The following is a 19,036-nucleotide window of genomic DNA, read 5'->3' as shown; positions in this document are numbered from 1 at the left end:
GACAGGATGGCCTTCTACAGGTGACGTATGGAACAAAGAGATGCAGCCTACACCAACACTCTGCTTGCTCTAGGAGGTCTTAAATCAGGGATCAGAGCTTTGCTTTTGAGAGGGACGTCAGATTTCAGTTTAAGGAGCAGTGATGGAGTGGGGTGTGCTTGACTTGCTCCCAGTGTGTGTGAGGGCTGGGTCTCTGTGATTAGATACCACACATTTCAGCATTTCATAAAGATAGAACACAACTACCAAAGGAAACCAAACTGCTTTTCCTCTCTATTGTTCCTTACTATGCAAGACATCGGACAGGAGCCCAAGAGAAGACCAGAGCCATCAGCCTCACCCATCCCCACCCAGCATCTTCATAAGCAGCTCTCACCGAACGCCTTCCAGGAGGAGCAACACCAGCTCACAGGTGCTCCCCGGAGCTGCGGGGCTGTCCCGGGGTAGGGCTGAGCTCCATCTACATCTGAGCCCAGAGCGGGCAGCCCCGCACGCAGCCCCGCACCGCCCCCGAGTCGGAGCCGTTCTCCCGCAGCCCCGCAGCCCCGCGGAGCGGCCCGGCCTCCCGTTTGCCATTGGTGCGGGGTAGCGGCGAAGGCGGAGCCGACCGGGCCGCTATTAAACATCACATGGCAGCCCGCAAAAAGGGGGTAGCGGCTCATTGAGTGGCTCAGTTGCAAGCGGTGAAGCGGCGGCCGGCGGGCACCTTGGGATTGGCTTGGCTTGGCTTGCTGCGTCCCCGCGGATCTTAACACCCTTTAAACTCTCTAAGCACTTCCCTTATAAGCCACCGGCAGGTAAGGAGCGCTTTTTTTCCCCCATCTATGCGGGACGCCCCGAGGTGCCATCAGGGTTCGGGGCGATGCGACAGGTCGGGGCTTAATGCGGCATTGCCGAGTTAGCGCTTTCCGTGCTGGTGGATCTGTTTCACGCTTCGGTATAACCGCTCGGAGGGGGAACTCCTGCGTTTCTCGTGCACCATACACGAGCTATTCTGGGTGCCTCAAATAATTAGATAGGTATGCTGGGAACACTCGAGCATCTGCTTGCAGCATCTGTTTATGTTCATAACTTTCCATGCACCAGCTGCTCCCCCCCGAGATATTTTGTTCGGGGGAAGGGCTGGAAGTTTGCATGACAACTCCTTCGTGGAGACGCAGCACCGCTCCATCCCTTTTGCTTTTCTTGTCTGTTGTTTCCCGTGTAAGACAGAGGTCAAAACTATCAGAGCTGAGTTATCAGATGCGTCATTTATAGAGGAGTGTCCAAAATACTTCAGAGGGACATGAAAGGAACCTGTAGCTTCATTCACTGGCTTTATGGGAACGTGGGGTTTTCTTCATTTGCAATCACTCTGCCAAGAATAGGAAGAAAGAAACCATATTGCAGCTGGGGAGTGTGTGAAGAGGATGCATTGTTTCAATTTAGTTCGTGACAGTTAAGGGAAAAAATACTGATAAGATGTGGCAGATTTATTGACGGGGGCTGAGCGTTGCTCTGTCCCCTCCTGGTGGGGCCGCAGGTGTTGGGGTCGCACATCACGCCCGCCTGCAGCACTTGTTCCTCGCTCCAGCCTTACCTTTACACTTGTTTGCTTTTCCACCCTCGCAGCCGGTGCACCAAGTACACCCCCTGGTGATGGCTATTTCACTTGTAGCTATTTTGTCATCAGCTAGAAATATCCCGAACCCGGGATCCTTTGTTGATAGCAGATGCAAACGCCACTTGTGTCCTTTCTCCTGTTTCTTCATACCCATTTCCCTACATCATCTGCTTTTTTTTTTTTTTTTTTTTTTCCGTTTTATTTTATTTTTACCTCCCGTTGCCTGTTCGAGAAGGACAGATCCTTCTCCTTGAAGGCAGCTTCTGTGTAACCTGAGTCCTGTCCTGCTAGAGGAGTGCTGGGCAGTGCCTTGGACATGACCCTGGGGCTGGGGAGCGTGATGAGGGTGGCTGTGCCCAGCAGCGAGCACAGACTGTGGGATCGGGCTCCGTTCCTGCGATCACTCTTTGTTCTGTTTACCGAGGGCAGTGGGGGAAGGCTTCGCTAAGGCAGCGCTTCTGCTCTCTTAGCAACATGTGCCCAGCTCACGGCGCGGTGCTGCGTGGCGTCAGCCTGGGAATAGCTGCTCCAAGTGCTCATTAGTGCTCCTCTTCTCCTCTGCTCTTCTGGCACTTTGCGGGTTTTGCTGGGCATCGAACGTTCCGCAGAAATTCCCTCCGAGCTGCTGGTTGCAATGTTTAGACTTGCGTTGTAAATGTCTTTCCTCTGGGGAAACATTTGGGGGGGATGCTTTCTAAGTGGGGTCTTGGGGTTTGTACTGAATTTAGTTCAGAAATGCTACAGACACAGCACAGCCCCCCGTTCCTCTGCTCCCTCTTGCAGCAGAGCCCTCCCATCCCATCCCGGTAACACTGCATTAGTGCCAGTGCTAGTAATTAAAAGCTGCATCACTCTAATCTCGTATTCTCTTCCAGCAGGAAAGGTAGTGTGCATTAATGATAATAACACACCTAGTGATGATTGAGTTCACAGCTCTGAGCATGTGTGCGTGCCTCGCTGCAGTGTGCAGGGCCCAATTACACAAAGAGCTGGGCTGGTTTGTGGGTTCTGGCTTGGCTTCTTTAGCCTTGTGAGGATTGCAGAGTTGGTCCCATGCAAGCTGAGCATCCCCGGTGCCTCCGATGCATTGCTGCTGGGGTGTGTTGAGGGAACAAGCTCATTTAGCCTTCGAGAAGCAGGTGGATTAGCAAAATAAAAAGTACCATTAGATTTTCATGCTTGCTTGATCACCTGTGGGGTTTGGGGGACCTCTATTGAAACAGCTGTATGAATCAAGGTGAGCACTGACAGGGGATGGAGCAGGAGCAGACTTGCTGCCTGCAGTCCTGCCTCACATCCTCCCCGTGCTGAGCACTCACAGGGAAAAACCAATCTATGCCGTGCAAGAAATGAAAGAGCTATCCTACAAGCAGCAGGAGCACGCCAGAGTGTTGTTGTGTAAACTTCAAGAAGCAGCCTGCACACTTGGCTAAGCGTGTCCCCAGGCACACCTCTGCTGGGAGGATCTCAGCATCCAGAGGTGCGGCTCCGCTCCCGGCAGCACGCAGCTGTATGCAGCACAGCTGGGCAGATGTGCAGCAGGTAGAAGTGAATGGGATGGCAGAGATGTGTGATACATCACTCAGCTCCCAAACTTCTAAATGCAGCCAGCTCGCTGCAGGAAGTTGGCTTTAGGATTTTAGTGATTTATGGAATTCAAACAAATGTCCCCAGGTCAAGACTTTTGCTGGGGGGAGCTGTCTGCTCCGGCACATGAGACTTTACAGCTTATCTTTCCCTCCGCCGCAAGTTTTCCTCTAAAATCCAAGAGACAATGCAGAGGGGAAATAAAACTCTTCAGAAAAAGCTGTTTCCTGGGCTGTGTATTTCCATCAGCTCGGAACAAAACAGACTCCAAATGTGGAATTTGTACATGACTGCGATTATAGGATGTGGTTTAGAAAAGTGATCAATTTGTGAACCAATGCAATGGCTTTTCAGGGATGTTTTTGTCTGGAATGCATAAACAATTTCACTCTCACCCTCTGCTCAGGTTTCTCAAAGTCCTTTTGAGCCCATTTTTTTTTCTTTTAAAGTGAGGATTCAAAGAATTCCTTTGTATTTTTGAGAAGCCCCGTGATTAAAAAGATGTGAGGGAAAAAGTGAGTCCTTACACTTATCTGACTATCTTGCATGCGCTGTGTAAGGGCTATACCGTCCCATAAATCTAAATTGCTGGGAGTTTTACTCAAATGGGACATAACTGAACCCATCCAAAGCTGCCAAAATGTCTTGTTCGCCGCTGCAGTCACAGATGAGTAATCTCAGCAAGTGGGCGGCGGGACACATTGCACAACAAACAGAAGTGAGGAAAAAAGAGAAGGTAAAAGTAAAACCTGAAGAGATCCTCCTGCACGCAACTACAGGCGCGCTGTTGTTTTCTGTTTGTCACCTGCTCTTCTTCCCAACAAGTGTTTGCTGACCTAACGCCCTCGTAATGCGGTGGAAGGATGTGGGAGGGCTGAGGAACTGTTTGAATTCCCTTCAGTTGCTGGAAGACCTCTGTGAGACTCTGGGGGAAGGAGGTGGATGCTTATCTGCTGCAGTTGTCTTGCTGAATCAGAGGAGCAGCTGTGGTACTTAGGCTGTGCCATGGGCAGAGTTTGTGCTCTTTGGCAGCGATAGATGTGTTGGGTTCGGGACAAACTCAGATGAGTTTTGATTATATTGATTTATGAAGAGGATGGTGATTTAATCCCCCACCAATGTAAACAGTACTTAAGTCTCCTCTCCTAGGGTAAATGGATAGCAGACATTCCTCGCTGCTTGGTTTTGGTTTTATTTCCTCCATGAGGTGAATGTATGGATGGAGCAGTTGCATTAATGCATCTCCTATCCTCTGCAGTATTTCAATTACATTTCCTGATATACAGTACATGACTTAATGGATGACGCACTTGTTAAAAGCTAAACCTGGGTCTAAGCCAGACCTCCCTGAAACAAGTCTAGTAGCTTCTACCCTTGGGAAGAAAGTTCTGCAGCCTCTCTGCTGAGCCTTAGTTGCTGGCATCTGAGACCCTGAGGTGTTCTGAAGATGCCCATCCAGTCCTACCCCCATCCAGTCCCACCACTGGAGCCTTCTGCCATTCCCACTCACAGAGGGTCATTACAATGTTTAGTTTGCTCCCTACAACTCACCCTAATGGGAATGTAAAAACCAGCTCGGACGCAGTGAGTTGATGGAGTTAGAGGTACTGATGCAGCCTGTTTTCCTACCATTCACAGAAAACCCATGATTCCTTTTATAACTCCCACTTAATAGAAAAACCTAAGTTCTATGCAGTGCAATCTCATGGAAATAACTGATATTTGCATTTTCCAACTTTATTGTTGTTCTCAGTACATGTTGTCTTCCCTCTGCACACTCCCTTGTTTGACATAGGTAAAGCAGTCCAGGAGACAGACACTGCACGTCGTTAAAAAACTGTTTCAGTATTATTTGAACAGAGGGAGGCTAATGCCAGTTCTTTGTTGCAAAATAAACAGAAAGCCCCGTTGCAAACAGTAGATAGATTCTTTGCATGCCCGACTTTAAAGTGAATACTGCTTAGAGACTTGTGCGACATGATCACTTCAGGGCTTTCATTTGGGAAGAGTGGTGGCTTCTCTGCAGTAATGATGTCACTTTGGTCAATACGGAACTGTGCTCAGAGCTCTCACGCATTTCAGAAAATGTTGTCATTAAGAATAAAGAAACTTCCTGCAACTCCAGAGGAGTGATTTTACTTGATTCCCACAGGCTTGATTCATTATCCTTTTCCTCCAGGATCTAATATGACATTTCTCTTTCTCTTGCAGACCATGCCCTCTCTATGACGGTTACTTGTTAAGCTAACTCTGCATGCCAGAAGACTGTCCTTGGTTGATCCAAGGGCTTTTGGGGACTCCAGCCTCTCCCCAGTTTTTCTGTGTGTGTGTGTTCCTCTAGAACTTTCAAAACTGTTTCTCCAAAGGGTTTTGCAGAAACTTAGACTGTTTTCTAAAGCAGAAGCACCTCAGTCCACAGCAGTAGTGATGGGCAGCGTGCGAACCAACCGCTACAGCATCGTGTCTTCGGAAGAGGACGGCATGAAGCTGGCAACCATGGCCGTTGCCAATGGCTTTGGGAATGGAAAAAGTAAGGTACATACCAGGCAGCAGTGCAGGAGCCGCTTTGTCAAAAAAGATGGCCACTGCAACGTCCAGTTTATTAATGTGGGTGAGAAGGGACAGCGATACCTGGCAGACATCTTCACCACTTGTGTGGACATCCGCTGGAGGTGGATGCTGGTTATCTTCTGCCTGACATTCATCCTCTCCTGGCTTTTTTTTGGCTGTGTGTTTTGGTTGATTGCGCTGTTGCACGGGGATCTGGAGAACCAGGAAAATAACAAGCCGTGCGTCTCGCAAGTGAGCAGCTTCACTGCAGCCTTTCTGTTCTCCATTGAGACCCAGACCACAATTGGCTATGGCTTCAGGTGCGTCACAGATGAGTGTCCCATTGCCGTTTTCATGGTGGTTTTCCAGTCTATAGTGGGCTGCATCATTGATGCCTTCATCATTGGTGCCGTCATGGCAAAGATGGCTAAGCCAAAAAAGAGAAATGAAACTCTTGTCTTCAGCCACAATGCCGTGGTGGCCATGAGAGATGGGAAACTGTGCCTGATGTGGCGTGTCGGAAACCTGAGGAAAAGCCACTTGGTTGAGGCACACGTGAGAGCACAGCTCCTCAAGTCCAGGATCACATCAGAAGGGGAGTACATCCCTTTGGATCAAATAGACATCAATGTAGGGTTTGACAGCGGGATAGACCGCATATTCCTGGTCTCCCCAATTACAATTGTACATGAAATAGATGAAGACAGTCCTTTGTATGACTTGAGCAAACAAGACATGGACAATGCTGACTTTGAAATAGTAGTCATTTTAGAAGGCATGGTGGAAGCCACTGCCATGACTACCCAGTGCCGCAGCTCATATCTGGCAAATGAAATCCTCTGGGGCCACCGCTACGAGCCCGTACTCTTTGAAGAAAAAAACTACTACAAAGTGGACTATTCAAGGTTCCACAAAACATACGAAGTGCCCAACACACCCATCTGCAGTGCCAGAGACTTAGCAGAAAAGAAATACATTCTCTCGAATGCAAACTCCTTTTGCTACGAGAACGAGGTGGCCCTCACCAGCAAGGAGGAGGATGAGATCGACACGGGGGTGCCCGAGAGCACGAGCACAGACACCCACCCCGACATGGACCATCACAACCAGGCAGGAGTGCCCCTAGAGCCACGGCCGCTACGGCGTGAGTCAGAAATATGACTGGCGGACAATTCCTCTCTCTTTTGGTTGAAAGGAAAGATAAATAAACAAATACCTATCGGTCAAAGGCACATTGACCTGAGAAGTTGGCCCAGAACAGTTTTCAGACAACGGTACTGTTGAAGAGCGGCGTGAAGGCAAACAGACCTGGGAAAAGCCCGGCTGGTTTGAGGGCTGTCCTCAGAGGAGGGACAACAGAGAATGAACTCTAAACACAAAGCACTAAACATGTCTGAGTATGAACAGAAGGCACATATGTTGTAGAATAAATTATGTATATATTTTTTTACAAAACTTGAACTTGCAGGCAAGCTTTGGTTGGGTTATTATTATTTGTTTGTTGTTTTTTTTTTCAACTTTTTCCAGAATGCTTCTCTCTAGGGAACAAGAATGTTTTTAATGGCATAACAAAGGCAAGAATCTGCCTTATTATTATTATTATAATTATTTTTTAAAGAAAGCTGCTGCTAACTACATGAACACAAAGGGTTATTTTTGTTGCAGTGTAGTTTTTATTTTCTCTTGTGTAATTTAAAAGAAAAAAGAAAAAAAAAAAAGAAAAAAAAATGGTCAGTGTTGAACTTTTTGGGGTTGAAAAGCTCATAATCACTGCAGAGAGGCCGACGTTACCAGAAAGTCTAAACTCCTTTGTTTTTTGAGGCCAGTAGTTTGATAGCTAGAATCAATTTCTCTCTTTCCAATTACATAAGGGGCATTATGTAATATCAGGCCAATCAGTAGCCTCCAGCAAAAGTATGATTTCTGGGGGGGAGAATTTAATTCTCTGTCTAAAGGAAGCGATGAAATAAAAGATTATATATGCATAGATAAAGTACTAAGTTAAAACTACCTACATGGATACCAAAGACAATGCAGTTTTGCACAGTGGAGTTTATTTACAGAAAAGAGAAAAAAAAAAAAAGAAAAAAAAGAAAAATAGAGGGGAAAAAAAGAGGGAAAAAAAAGAGGAACAGGCTGCTTTAAACAAAGAATTTCAAACCTCAGACACTTTTGGTTTTGTTTGTTTGTTTTGATTTCTTTTCTTTTTCTTTTTACAACCTTTATTTTTGCACCTTATTCTTAAAGCTTAAGACTCGGATCTATAGTGAGTGAGGGCCCCTCCTCATGCCCTTCCTCTGTAAGTGGAAGAAATCCCTTGCTTGTTTAAGGGGAAGTGCAGTAGGGTGATGGCAGATGACAGACCCCCATCCCCTGCTTGCTCACTGAGTGCAGCAGTGCCTGTGCCCCATCCCAGCCCCAGCATCCTGAGCCACTGGGTGTGCTGCTGGGGTGTCACCCAGCCAGAGCTGCAATGCAGAACAGCTGGAGAGGGCATTGGGGTGCAGATGAGCCAATGCATAAACCTCACAAAGAGGAAGGAGGAGGGCAGAGGAGAGGGGAAAAAAAAGCTTTCCTGATGCTTGGGAATGGCACAGGGGTAACAGTTTTGTGAAGATGCTTCTCTCCAGCAGGGCAAAGGTGTCAGAAAAAGTGAGGCTGTAAAGCACGTTCCTGCCTCCCGTTCTCCACAAATATCAATGACTGGTGGATGAAAAACACCACCAGGCTCTGAGTACACTTTGGCTCTGTGGTGTTTGGCTCCTTTGCTCAGGCTGTAGAGCCTCTGTGCCTCCAAGCTGAAGGATGCACTGCCTTTGTGGCATGGCACAGCTGCTTGCTGCAGAGGGGAAGTGATGGGGACAGCAACCCTAGTCCACTCTTACAGTATTGGATCACTGTATGCCATTAAAAAACAGCTTGTTCTAGGTCTAATGTCTTCTGCAAACGAATATCTGTGAAGGCTGCTGGCCCCTTCCAGCCCTGCCTGAAAGAAATGCCTGCAATGAAACAGTGTCTGGTCAGATGGGATCTGGGCATGAAACAGTGGGAATTTGACATTGTAAACATAGACTTGGTGACTGAAGAGGGCAGATGATTGAGTGCACGTAGAAGGCGGTTGCTGGGGTGGGGGGAAGTAAAGGAGAGCTGAATGCAATGCAACTCGGTTGCAGTTTCTGGGTCAACATTGGTGAAAACAACTGAGTGCTGCTAGTGCTGCTATTGTGATATACTTGTAAAAGGAAATACCTAAACCAAAGAGTATTCGGTGAAACAGAGGGGGCATGAAAATGCAAAGGGGGAGGGATGGAAGTGGGATGCCAAGGAGGAGGAAAGGTTCCTCTCTTCTGGGTCAGTGTCCCCAGGAGCACAGCGCTCTGCAGGATGATACTGGAGATGGCCGAGGGAAGAGATGGGGGAGAGGGGGATGCAGGATTCTGCTTCTTTCTTTACAGAGAAATTCAGAGGAAAAAAAAGGAAGGGAAACAAAAAGAAAACAACAGAAAACCACAAAGATCCTCCCCTCCCCTTCACATTTCTGGTGCAGAGATTTGGGCTTTGGGTGTTGGGTTTTTTTTTTCTTTGTTTGTTTTGTGTTTATTTTTTTTGTTTGTTTGTTTTTCAAGACTTTTTTTTTTCCAGAACTATTTTTAAAATGTACATTTTATAAAGTTTATCAAGTATTTTCATATTTAAAGCCAAATGTAAATAGCAGTCTGTAAAGGAGAACAAGGAGAAGAAGAGAAAGAAAAGGCCACAAGAAGTATAAATTCTGCTCAGCAGTCTCAGCTAGCTCGTACATAGATGCTACCGGTTAGCATGAGTTTTAGCAAATAATTGCAAGCCTTATAGGATTCCTAATGCTATGAACTCCTTATTTATTTTTACGCATGGACTTTTGAGTTGAAAACACCTTCTAGCTACTGGCATTTTTAAATTTACCAGCTTTCCCAGTGCTAGTCTTACAGAGGGTGTGCAATCCATGGCACTCTCTGCAATGTTCTTTTTTTCCCCTCTTTTTTTTAACCACCCTTTGTCTTTGCTGATGGACTCTCACATTGCAGAACTGCACTCAGCCTCTGGCTCTGGGAAGCTGCTAGAAACTGACCTGCAATGTGCACGCTGTGGTACCCTTCCCCTAGTCCATCGTTCTTGTTTTTACCAACATGCCTTGGTGAGCCCAGTGTAGGACTGACTATTGTAGCACACTTCTACAGCAGCAGCTGGGTTGGTCAATGGGAAAATTTAAGGAGTACAGAGTGGGTGACAGCATTTGGTCCATTCCTTATGATCCTGGGCTAAGCTGATGTTTAAGGAGGGGCCCTTTGGACTGACTGAGCTTTACCCATAAGCTCCTGCAGGGCTGGTCTCTTTACCAAGGACAATTGGCTCAGCTGGCTCGCACAGAAGGTTTATACTGTATTTTGCTTAGGGTCTGGGGGGAATATGTTATTTCTGCCCTTCCCTGAAAATACTTGAACGAGACACTTATTGTCTGAAACACAATACTGCATACAGTGACAAAGAGCATTTCTGAGGCAGGTTGGGATCTCTTCTTTCCTTTGTCTCTTCTGTGTGAGCCGTCTGCTGGTAGGTAACGGGGGTCAAGTCCTTATTGGCTGTACCTAATGATACTCGCCCAGACATGATACACTTGTGTTGTTCATTTAGCACTTGCTCTTCCCGGTAAAGACAAAGTTGTCCAGGAATTTGATTTGTTCTCTTAGGTCTTCTTTTTCATAATGGATTACAAGGTAAAACTGAGAAGTACTGTAATGTCTTTAAATTATGGCTGCTCACAACCATTGTAAAGTAGAAGGGTGCTGCGTAGTTGCCATCCCACAGCCAATGAGAAACTGATTTTGTAATGACTTTTGGCCTCCAACTATTGTAAGGTGAACAATTTAGACATCTGACAGTTGTCCATTACTATTTTCCTGTTTGCAGCCTTTTTGTATCAAAGTCTTCCTAATGTACTGCACAAATTGTGGATTGTACAGATTTTTATATATTATGTCTTATTTTATTATTTCTAAATAAATAATAATAAAAAAAATAAATACCTTGAGAATGAACTGGTGTATGCAGCATGCATGTGAGCGAACAGGACATTACAATACAGCTGTGTTTATGCCTGTCCCTGAGCACAGGCATTGTCTGAAGCTCTTTAGGAAGAGACAGGTCGTTCTCTCCCTTGACAAAAGGCAGGAGGAAAGGTGATACGGTCATTATTTGCCAGATGGGAACACAAACACGATTCTCTGCAGCTTGCACCAAAAGAAGATCTGTCCCAGAGAGACTGACTGACTTTCTTAAGGTCATACCTGAAACTGCAGAGCTTCACATTATTAGCTACAAGTTGCCTGAAACAGAAAGAAAGCTAAAAGTCTACATAAAATACAAAGCGTGGGGAAAGGGGAAGTAAATGTGCAGAGCATGAGCGAGCGTGCTAAAATGTTTGGAAAAGGATTAAAAAATTAAGCAAGAAACATCTTCAGATCTCCATGTTTCATGTGTCCCTGGAGCATCCCAGTATTGAAATGATGCTCTTCATTTGAGCTGAAGTGCAAAAACATACGGGGAGGTGCAATAGAATAGGCCCTTGGGTACCAGAGTGGGTGCTGTGTGCCCATCTCGGTGGGTTGGGAAGCTCTGTGCCCATCCCAGAGGACTGGGAAGCTCTGTGCCTACTGTGTGTGTATATGTGTGTGTGTGTGTGGCCTTCAGGGCAGACACAGGAGCTGCGCAAGGGTGACTCAGCTTGAAAATGCTGATCTAACCGGAATGCAACGCGCTGCACAGGCTGGGGACGGCTGTTCAGTGCTGCAACGCGGCTCTGACCTCTGCTGAATTGTCCAGCTTTTCATCAATCTGTAATGCTCGTTAAATACAGCTCGTAAATGAAGCCTCTGATAGAGCCCTGACCTTATCTAGAAAAACTCCTCATATAAATTCAAATTCGCTTTTCAAAATCTAATGGTCTCGCGAAAAGCTGATCATAATAATTGCAGGGCTGGATTTAGAGGCACAGATTGGCTGTCACAGCCTGGATCTGCTTACAGCCCTGCTGAAATCCTCCTCCCAGGCAGCCCCGAGTGCTGGCTGGCTGCTCCCAGCCTCTGTGTGCAGCAGGCAGGGGCTTCATACCCTTCACTTGCTGCTGCCCTTCCATTCTCTCACTGAACACTCATCTAGGCAGGTGCATTCAGCACGGGCATGGCACAGCAAGGTGAACTAGAGATAGATGTATGGACCAGCTGCTCTCTCTTCCTAGTCTTCTCACTGAATGAGTAGTGCTCACAGAAGGTTCTGACATGCAAAGCTCATGCTGAGGGATTCCTATTGACCGAATGTTTAAAGGAATGTCCACACTTTCAGAAAATGTTGAAGCTAAATTCACACACAAGGTTCAGCACTTTCATGGCCACTTGAAGCCATGAAGCCTATTTCACCCAAAGCACTGCCTTCTCTTTGTCCTTTCCTGAGGATGCTGGTTTACCAGCATTTGGGGACAGGACAGAAAAATGAAAGCAGTGAGCATTATGAACAGTTCAAGAATATAAAAATGAATGATGAATCTCAAATATATCATCCTACTCCTTCTTTCAAGGTTTTTTTCTAAAGTAAAGTCTTGAATCCAGCACCACCATTGGCAGTGTTACTGAGCATACAAGTGCAGGCTGTTCCATGCAAGCCAATGCTTTTTATAGGTTTGGATGGGCAGGGCAGGAAGGGTACAGAAATACACCTATTTCAGTAATATATGCATTTTACATTATTCTTTTATTAAATTACTGCTCTTTCCTTCCTTTCTAGCTTGGATTCCAACCTGTAAACTTCAGAAACTTTTAAAAATCCACAATGGGACTCATACAAATGACATCCAATAAAATGTGAAGTAGCTGCTCAGTCCCTCTGGTTGGGGAATCCTGCACAAGAGAATCCTGAGCTGTGGCAATGTTTGCATTCCATGGCACATCCATTTCTGAAGTTACACAGCACGGAGTCCTGATGCAAAGAGATGAATCTCATCTTGGGGCAGAGAGATTACACAGGGAAACAATACTTCAGCTCTATGTTCAGAGTCTTTTGAGATGCTTAAATAGTGCAGTGGCTGGGAGCTCCCAGGAGGACAAGTTTCTACCTTGAGCCAAAACATTTCCATCTCCACCTCTCTATTTATTTTTGTGTGAGCCCTTTGCATGCACACCCATCCATGCGCAGACAGGATTGAAGACAGACCAGCCAATCATTTTTTTCTCCTTCTTGCCATGTTGATACTTGCAGTGAGTCCATGTTACTGGAAAGGCATCAGTGGATCAAAAGTTGGTATTGTCTCTGTTTACACCTTAGGCAAGAGAGCTTTGGCTCTCTGCTGTTGACTCAGGATACGTCTGTGATCTACAAATGGAAAAGGTGGGAATTCCTTTTTTCCTTCTGCAAGAGTTTGGCAGGAGATGTCTGCCCTCTAATAAGAAGCCCAGCAGCTAACTGAAAGAAAAAAAGCTTCACAGGAACATAAAGTGAACAAAGCGACGGAGCTGCTCAGATACTCACACTGCTTTTCAAAGGGGATGGGGGGAAAGCAGGAGAGCAAGCAGAGGTTGCTGTTTGCTGGTTCTAGCGAGCTCTGTAGCTCCACCCGAAGGGCAGCTCCCCTCTGTAGTGGGACTGTGCCGGCATTGATGCTTTCAGAGAAGCCTGGGGCATTAAAAGCAATTAAAAGCCCTGACATATCCTAATTAGAGCCAGTACTGGAGTTGCACTAGACTCATTAGCTCAAGTTTTCCAAAGCTCTCTCTCCCAATGGGCCCGGGAGTTTGTTTCTGCCCTTCTCATTCTTTCTCCATCCTTTTTCTCTCTCTTTTCCCTGTTGGAGAACAGTGTCTCCCAGTGACACCCTCCGACAGGCTTTGATCTCAAGGACGCTCACAGGTTTTGCATTTACCTTTATAGCTGCAACTTTTTAATGGAGCTGGAATTTCCAATATTTGTAGCTCGTTAACTCCTACAATGAGATCCTTCTGCTGTTCTTTCTGCTTGGCGCCTAACGAGGAGGGGCTGCCAGAACTGCTGTGCCCATCCCTCGGCGTATTATCTGACAGTTTTTCTATTGAATTAACTCAAGGTATGCACTGACTAAACATCTTCAGAACTGTTGGACAAACAGACTGTGTAATATCCATAAATTAAGGCAGATCAGCTTCAGATATGTCAGACTCTTTCTCTGAGGAATCCCTGGACCTCAGCATGTTGTGACAGTCCTTGCTTCAGCAAATCTGGAGCTCTCAGTGAGGAATAATGAGAGTGCTTTCATCCGAAGCGGTATCACCAGTGAGACTAATCTGCCATTCTCCTTCTCAAAACCGTACTCTCATCAGATATGAATTAAACCATTGGGAGAGCAGGGAAAGAAAACGCGCGTAGCATTTGCATGCATTGTCCCTCCTCATCATCTGCTGCAAAGAATTGCATCCTGGTGCTTTTTTAATGACAATGCAGCTCTTACAGTAAATGATTAAACAGACACAGTCTTTCATATTCCGGAATTCAGATTTTGCTCCACGTGTAAATTATTTGCATGTATTTGAGATACAATTAATTATGTATTGCTTGAAAGCCTCACACTGCTCATTTCAATTCTTACAGGGCTCCTTTCATGGATATTTCCACATCCCTGGAAAGATGCAGAAGATGCTCATTGCCTCCCAGCACACTCACAGGTGACTGTATCAGCTCTACAGGCTCATAAACTCAGCTTTTCATCCATGGGAGCAAGCAAAGCCCGGCAGCTTTTGTAACAGCGCTGCGATTGCTTGTGCTGAAAAACATTAGTGTTACCATTCAGATACACTGCTGCCCCTAACACACCTTCCCAAAATGTCTGGCCCATTCCAACAGGGCAGATTTTGTTTCAGATAGGAGATGTCCACATTCCATACTTGAAGTTCATCTCCTCCACGTATCAAAAACGTTCACAAATAGCCACAATATGCACCCTGGGGAAGAGAGAAAGCTGCTTTTCTTTTCCTTGGCTGCCTTAATCCATGCTGGAATAGTGTGACTTTTCATCTCTGCAGTCAGAGGAAAAGGCTAACTTGCAGTGTAAAAGTAGCATGATAAATGGTGGAAAAACAATTTGCTGGCTTTCATAAGAAACTCCAGCTCCTCCTCCCCCTGTATGCCTTCCAGAGCCCCAGAATTCATTGCATCAGTGCATGTTATGGCACCTTGGGGATGTGTTAGTCATAAGCATGGAGCTACTGGTGCTTTGCAGGCGTACTTTAGCTTTGGCTCTCACATGAGTGCTCTGATACATCCGTGCTGTCTGCATGTCTGGGTAGCGTTTACTTGTGGGTGTCTCCTGAGATTCCAGTCCACAGGAAAAAAAAAAAGGAAACATCTAATTTATATGTGGTAGGGTATGTGTGAGGTCCTTCTGTTCCTCCCTGAATGTGGTGAGGGCTTTGGGTACAAAGTTAACGTGGGACGAAGGCCAGAAGGATGGGAACTTTGTGTCACAGTGTCCAGATCCAGTTCTGCCCTATCTCTTCTGAACACTACAGGATGGCCAGAAAGAGAGGGGAGGCTGCATCCAACCTTGTTTGCCCTTCTCTGTTGCTTTTGGCACAGGAACATATTAGGAAGTCTTTGCATACCTCCCAGGCTGAGGGCATCTGCAGATGGGAGCCAGTGAGAGCCACACTGTGCTCTGGGTGCAGGGGTTATTTGATGGAGACAGCCCTGAGGGCTCTTTTCCTCTCAGCTGGTGCACTCTTGGCTAATTCCAGTCTTGTATGCAAAAAGCAGTGAGATTTAAACCAACTGCTTGCTCTTCTTTTGCATATAAGCTTAGAATTTCTCTGCCTGCCTCAGGGCTGTAGCACCAGCCCTGCTTCAGAAGAATTCTGCAAGTGTTTTTGGGTCCAATCTCACGTAACTATTGCAAAAATACCAAGGCATACTATAAAGCAATGTATTTTCCATCATGAAGTATACTAAAGTTACTAAGACCAGAAATACCAAGGTGTTTTAGCTTCAAATACTAAGGCATTACTAGTGCATTAGGTTCTTTCATGCCCTGAGCCATTTGCCAACACTTTGCACATAACCATAATGATTATATGCAAAAGAAGGGGCAGGCACAGTGTAAGGGATCTGGTGCACAAGCAGAGGAACCAAAATACAAAAAGAAAGAGCAAAGCCCTCTATTTAGCAAAGGTTTTGTTAAGTGAAATGCCATTTTTGTGCTTTTCCCTTAGGGAGCAATAAGAAAACTTCTCTCTGTACATGTTTCTTTCCGAGACAAGCTCCATGACTGGTCACAACCTGTAATAAAACTGCCATATCCAAGAGAATATATTTAATATCGGAAAGGCAAAATAGAATGATATGATCTGTTTGGGGTTTGAAGGTAAATGTTTAGACATTTTTTTCCTTTAAAATAATCTGTGATAGATGCTGGTTAGCTGACTGGGAAATGAAATCATGGAGGATTTATGCCGTTAATGACAGGCTATGATGTCAAAGACACTTGGCCTGTAGCCATAACCTTTTGTGTGGTTCTGGGTTGATTCTTATAAATAAACAGGACTGTTCAGCTGCTGCCTGGATAGGAGTCCCCATTGCTTGGGAACACTAAAAACCAGGGTAAGGAAAGCACTTAGGAACACTGAGCACAAAATTCAGGGGAAAGGATGTCATGCAAGAAGCGCTTTCTCCCTTTACCATCTCTGGTTTTGCAGAGCAAGGTTTAGTTAATATTTAAAGAAATTCTAGATTGCTTAAATAACACCGAAACCAATCTTACTTTCTGAAACTCCACAGTCCGGTGTTGATTTACAATTAGTCAAAAGCCTGGACACTTTGTCAATAATGTGCTTCAACACAATTCTTGTTCCTCTCACCCCATTTGTAAGGCAGGGAAGCAGCCTGGCTTGGCTTGTCTGGCTATGCCAGTGTGGCACCAGAGCTTCCCATTCCAGTGACTTGTGTAAGAATACTGCAAATGCGAATGCAGAGAGAAAGGAAAACCCTGAAGTATATATAGCTTTCATATCTGTCCCCTAAGGAGCTTACAGGCATAATTTAAATCATATTTTGCCAGATAATACCCAGGATTTGCTTGCAGCCGTCTCAGCCAGTTGATACATGGGAGGGCTTCATTATGTTGTTATTGGTGTCATTTTTCTTTTCACATCGAGCTGTTTTCCTTTTGTATTTTACCCTCCGGGAGTAATGTTGCTAATGGCTTACTAGGTGCCAGACCCTCTGCTGGGTAAGGCAGTGCAGCTGCCTTATGTTGTGTTGAATGTCACCACCTTGTAAGGATCTAGGTCCCTTTATTAAGATAATTAGCAGCCCTACGTCACAGATTTCTGCATAAGCACACCAACAGACACTCATTCTGCTCTTCCAAGCTGTGCTGCAGTTCTGCTTTGTGCTGAAGGCTGCAGTGACGTGAGCAGGACTGGCAACCCTTACATCAAACCTTTTGGGATCTCCACCAAAAGCCCTTCTGTCTTTTTCCCCCCCTGGTAATTCATAGCAATGTAGAACATCCTGAATTGGAAGGGTCCTATAAGGATCAACGAGTCTGGCTCCATTCTTTTATAGATAAATGATTTTCCTATGCAAACCTTCATCTTTACCTCTGCTCAACTAGTTTTGAAATGACTCTATTTGCTCAGCTTACTAACCACAGTCTATAAAATTGACATGATCCTTACACAGGGTTATCTGTTTTGTCCATTAGAAGTATAGTTTCCCTTAGTTTATTTATTTTGGATGATTTTTTTTCTTTTCCAGAAGCATGGCATTTTGCACTGGAAATTTTGCCTTATGGAGCCCTATCATTAGCCTGCTGCCTTTACATTTTCCCATGCAGCACAAATGGAGTGAATAGGACCAGCATGACAGTAGTACTTGGTCCTTTAGACTCAATGATCTTCATGGGTCCCTTCCAACTCAGGATACTATATGATTCTCCTGATGCTACAGGCAAAAGGAACTGGCATTATGGAGCAAAGCCTCCTTCTGATGGAGCTCCAGTACAGATGGAATCATAGAAACATAAAGACTGGAATAGACCTCCCAGATCATCTTGTCCAAACTGTCCACCCACCACCAGTACTGCCCACTAAACCATGTCCCCAGTTACTACTACTATCCTTCATCCTTAAACACCTCCAGGGATGGTGACCCCACCACTTCCCTGGGCAGCCTGTGCCAATGCTTAACCTCTCTTTTTGAGAAGAAATTCCTCCTAGAATAGTCTTTTTCATCCTGCTACCCTTCATACACTATTTGCATACAGTATAAACATTTGCACCAGGATAACTAAAAAAAAATGAGGTTTTGCTGGGATTCACTTGCTTGATTTGTTTCAGCGCAAGTTATTTTGGTGGGTGCAAGCACCTCATTGCCTGGTGGTGTTATAGGGGTCCTTCAACATGGGAGTTACTAGAGGGAGCGCTGCTGTGGGCTGCAGATCAGCACTGTGCACAGAGAGAGGGTTGGTGTACAGCAATGGGACTGCTTTCATGTTGCTGTATGGCAATGGTAACCTTCATGGTTGGAGCTGCACACCCACCTGCCCCAGCCCCATGGCCTCAGCACAGCTCTAGCTCCAGTAATGCCATCCAGATGTCAGCACTGCTCTCCTGCCCGATGGCTGTGTCTCACTATTAACATACTTGTTTTATGACAGAGTGGGATCATTACAATTGTCACATTATTCTGTTTCTTTTTTTTCCCCTCTTCTATTAGGAGAGACACTGATGATTATTTTAATAGGAGGAAACAAGTTCCCTATGTCCTTTTCCAGTCCTAAAAATACAACACTGTATTTTCCAGACAAGTTTATGACTGTAGATTTAAGTATTCAACTAGAATATATTAAAATGCCCTCGATTTTAGGACGAAAAATTCCTGATACCCAGAGGAAAGTAGGGTCCCTTGAACTGAATAACAGCTGTTGGTATTTTCAGATCTTACAATCTACACAGTTATTCTTAGACACACATCTCATTCACAAATATATTTCTAAAATAATTTTAGAAGAACTTCATTTGTGGATAGTTCATTTTGGACGTATATAAATCACTGCTCCATTTAAAAGTATTTCAGCTCAGAAAGCCATAATACTTTGTTAGCGTCAAAAGAAGGCAGGGTTTATTAAATATTAATATGTGGTTTACAGCATGGGTTAAAGTTTCCTTCTTAATATATTCCCTAACTTTGCTCAAGAGACTTCAGTCCTGAGGGAGTGTAAATTCCTACTTAAGGGAGTTGGAA

At 45.3% G+C, this 19,036-nt stretch overlaps 1 protein-coding gene across 2 annotated transcripts; it reads left to right on the top strand.

Annotated features, from left to right (window-relative positions):
• The first annotated feature begins 630 nt into the window (after positions 1-630).
• On the top strand, positions 631-10,811 carry KCNJ2 (potassium inwardly rectifying channel subfamily J member 2). Of its 2 annotated transcripts, XM_015880091.2 has the most exons (2): positions 631-797; positions 5,402-10,811. In XM_015880091.2, exon 2 carries the CDS (start codon positions 5,618-5,620, stop codon positions 6,899-6,901), a length of 1,284 nt encoding a protein of 427 aa, XP_015735577.1. In that variant the 5' UTR covers positions 631-797; positions 5,402-5,617; the 3' UTR covers positions 6,902-10,811.
• Positions 10,812-19,036: the final 8,225 nt, after the last annotated feature.

Source organism: Coturnix japonica, chromosome 18, assembly GCF_001577835.2.
Source record: "Coturnix japonica isolate 7356 chromosome 18, Coturnix japonica 2.1, whole genome shotgun sequence".
Lineage (NCBI taxonomy): Eukaryota > Metazoa > Chordata > Aves > Galliformes > Phasianidae > Coturnix > Coturnix japonica.
This window is presented reverse-complemented; position numbering and strand designations above follow the sequence as displayed.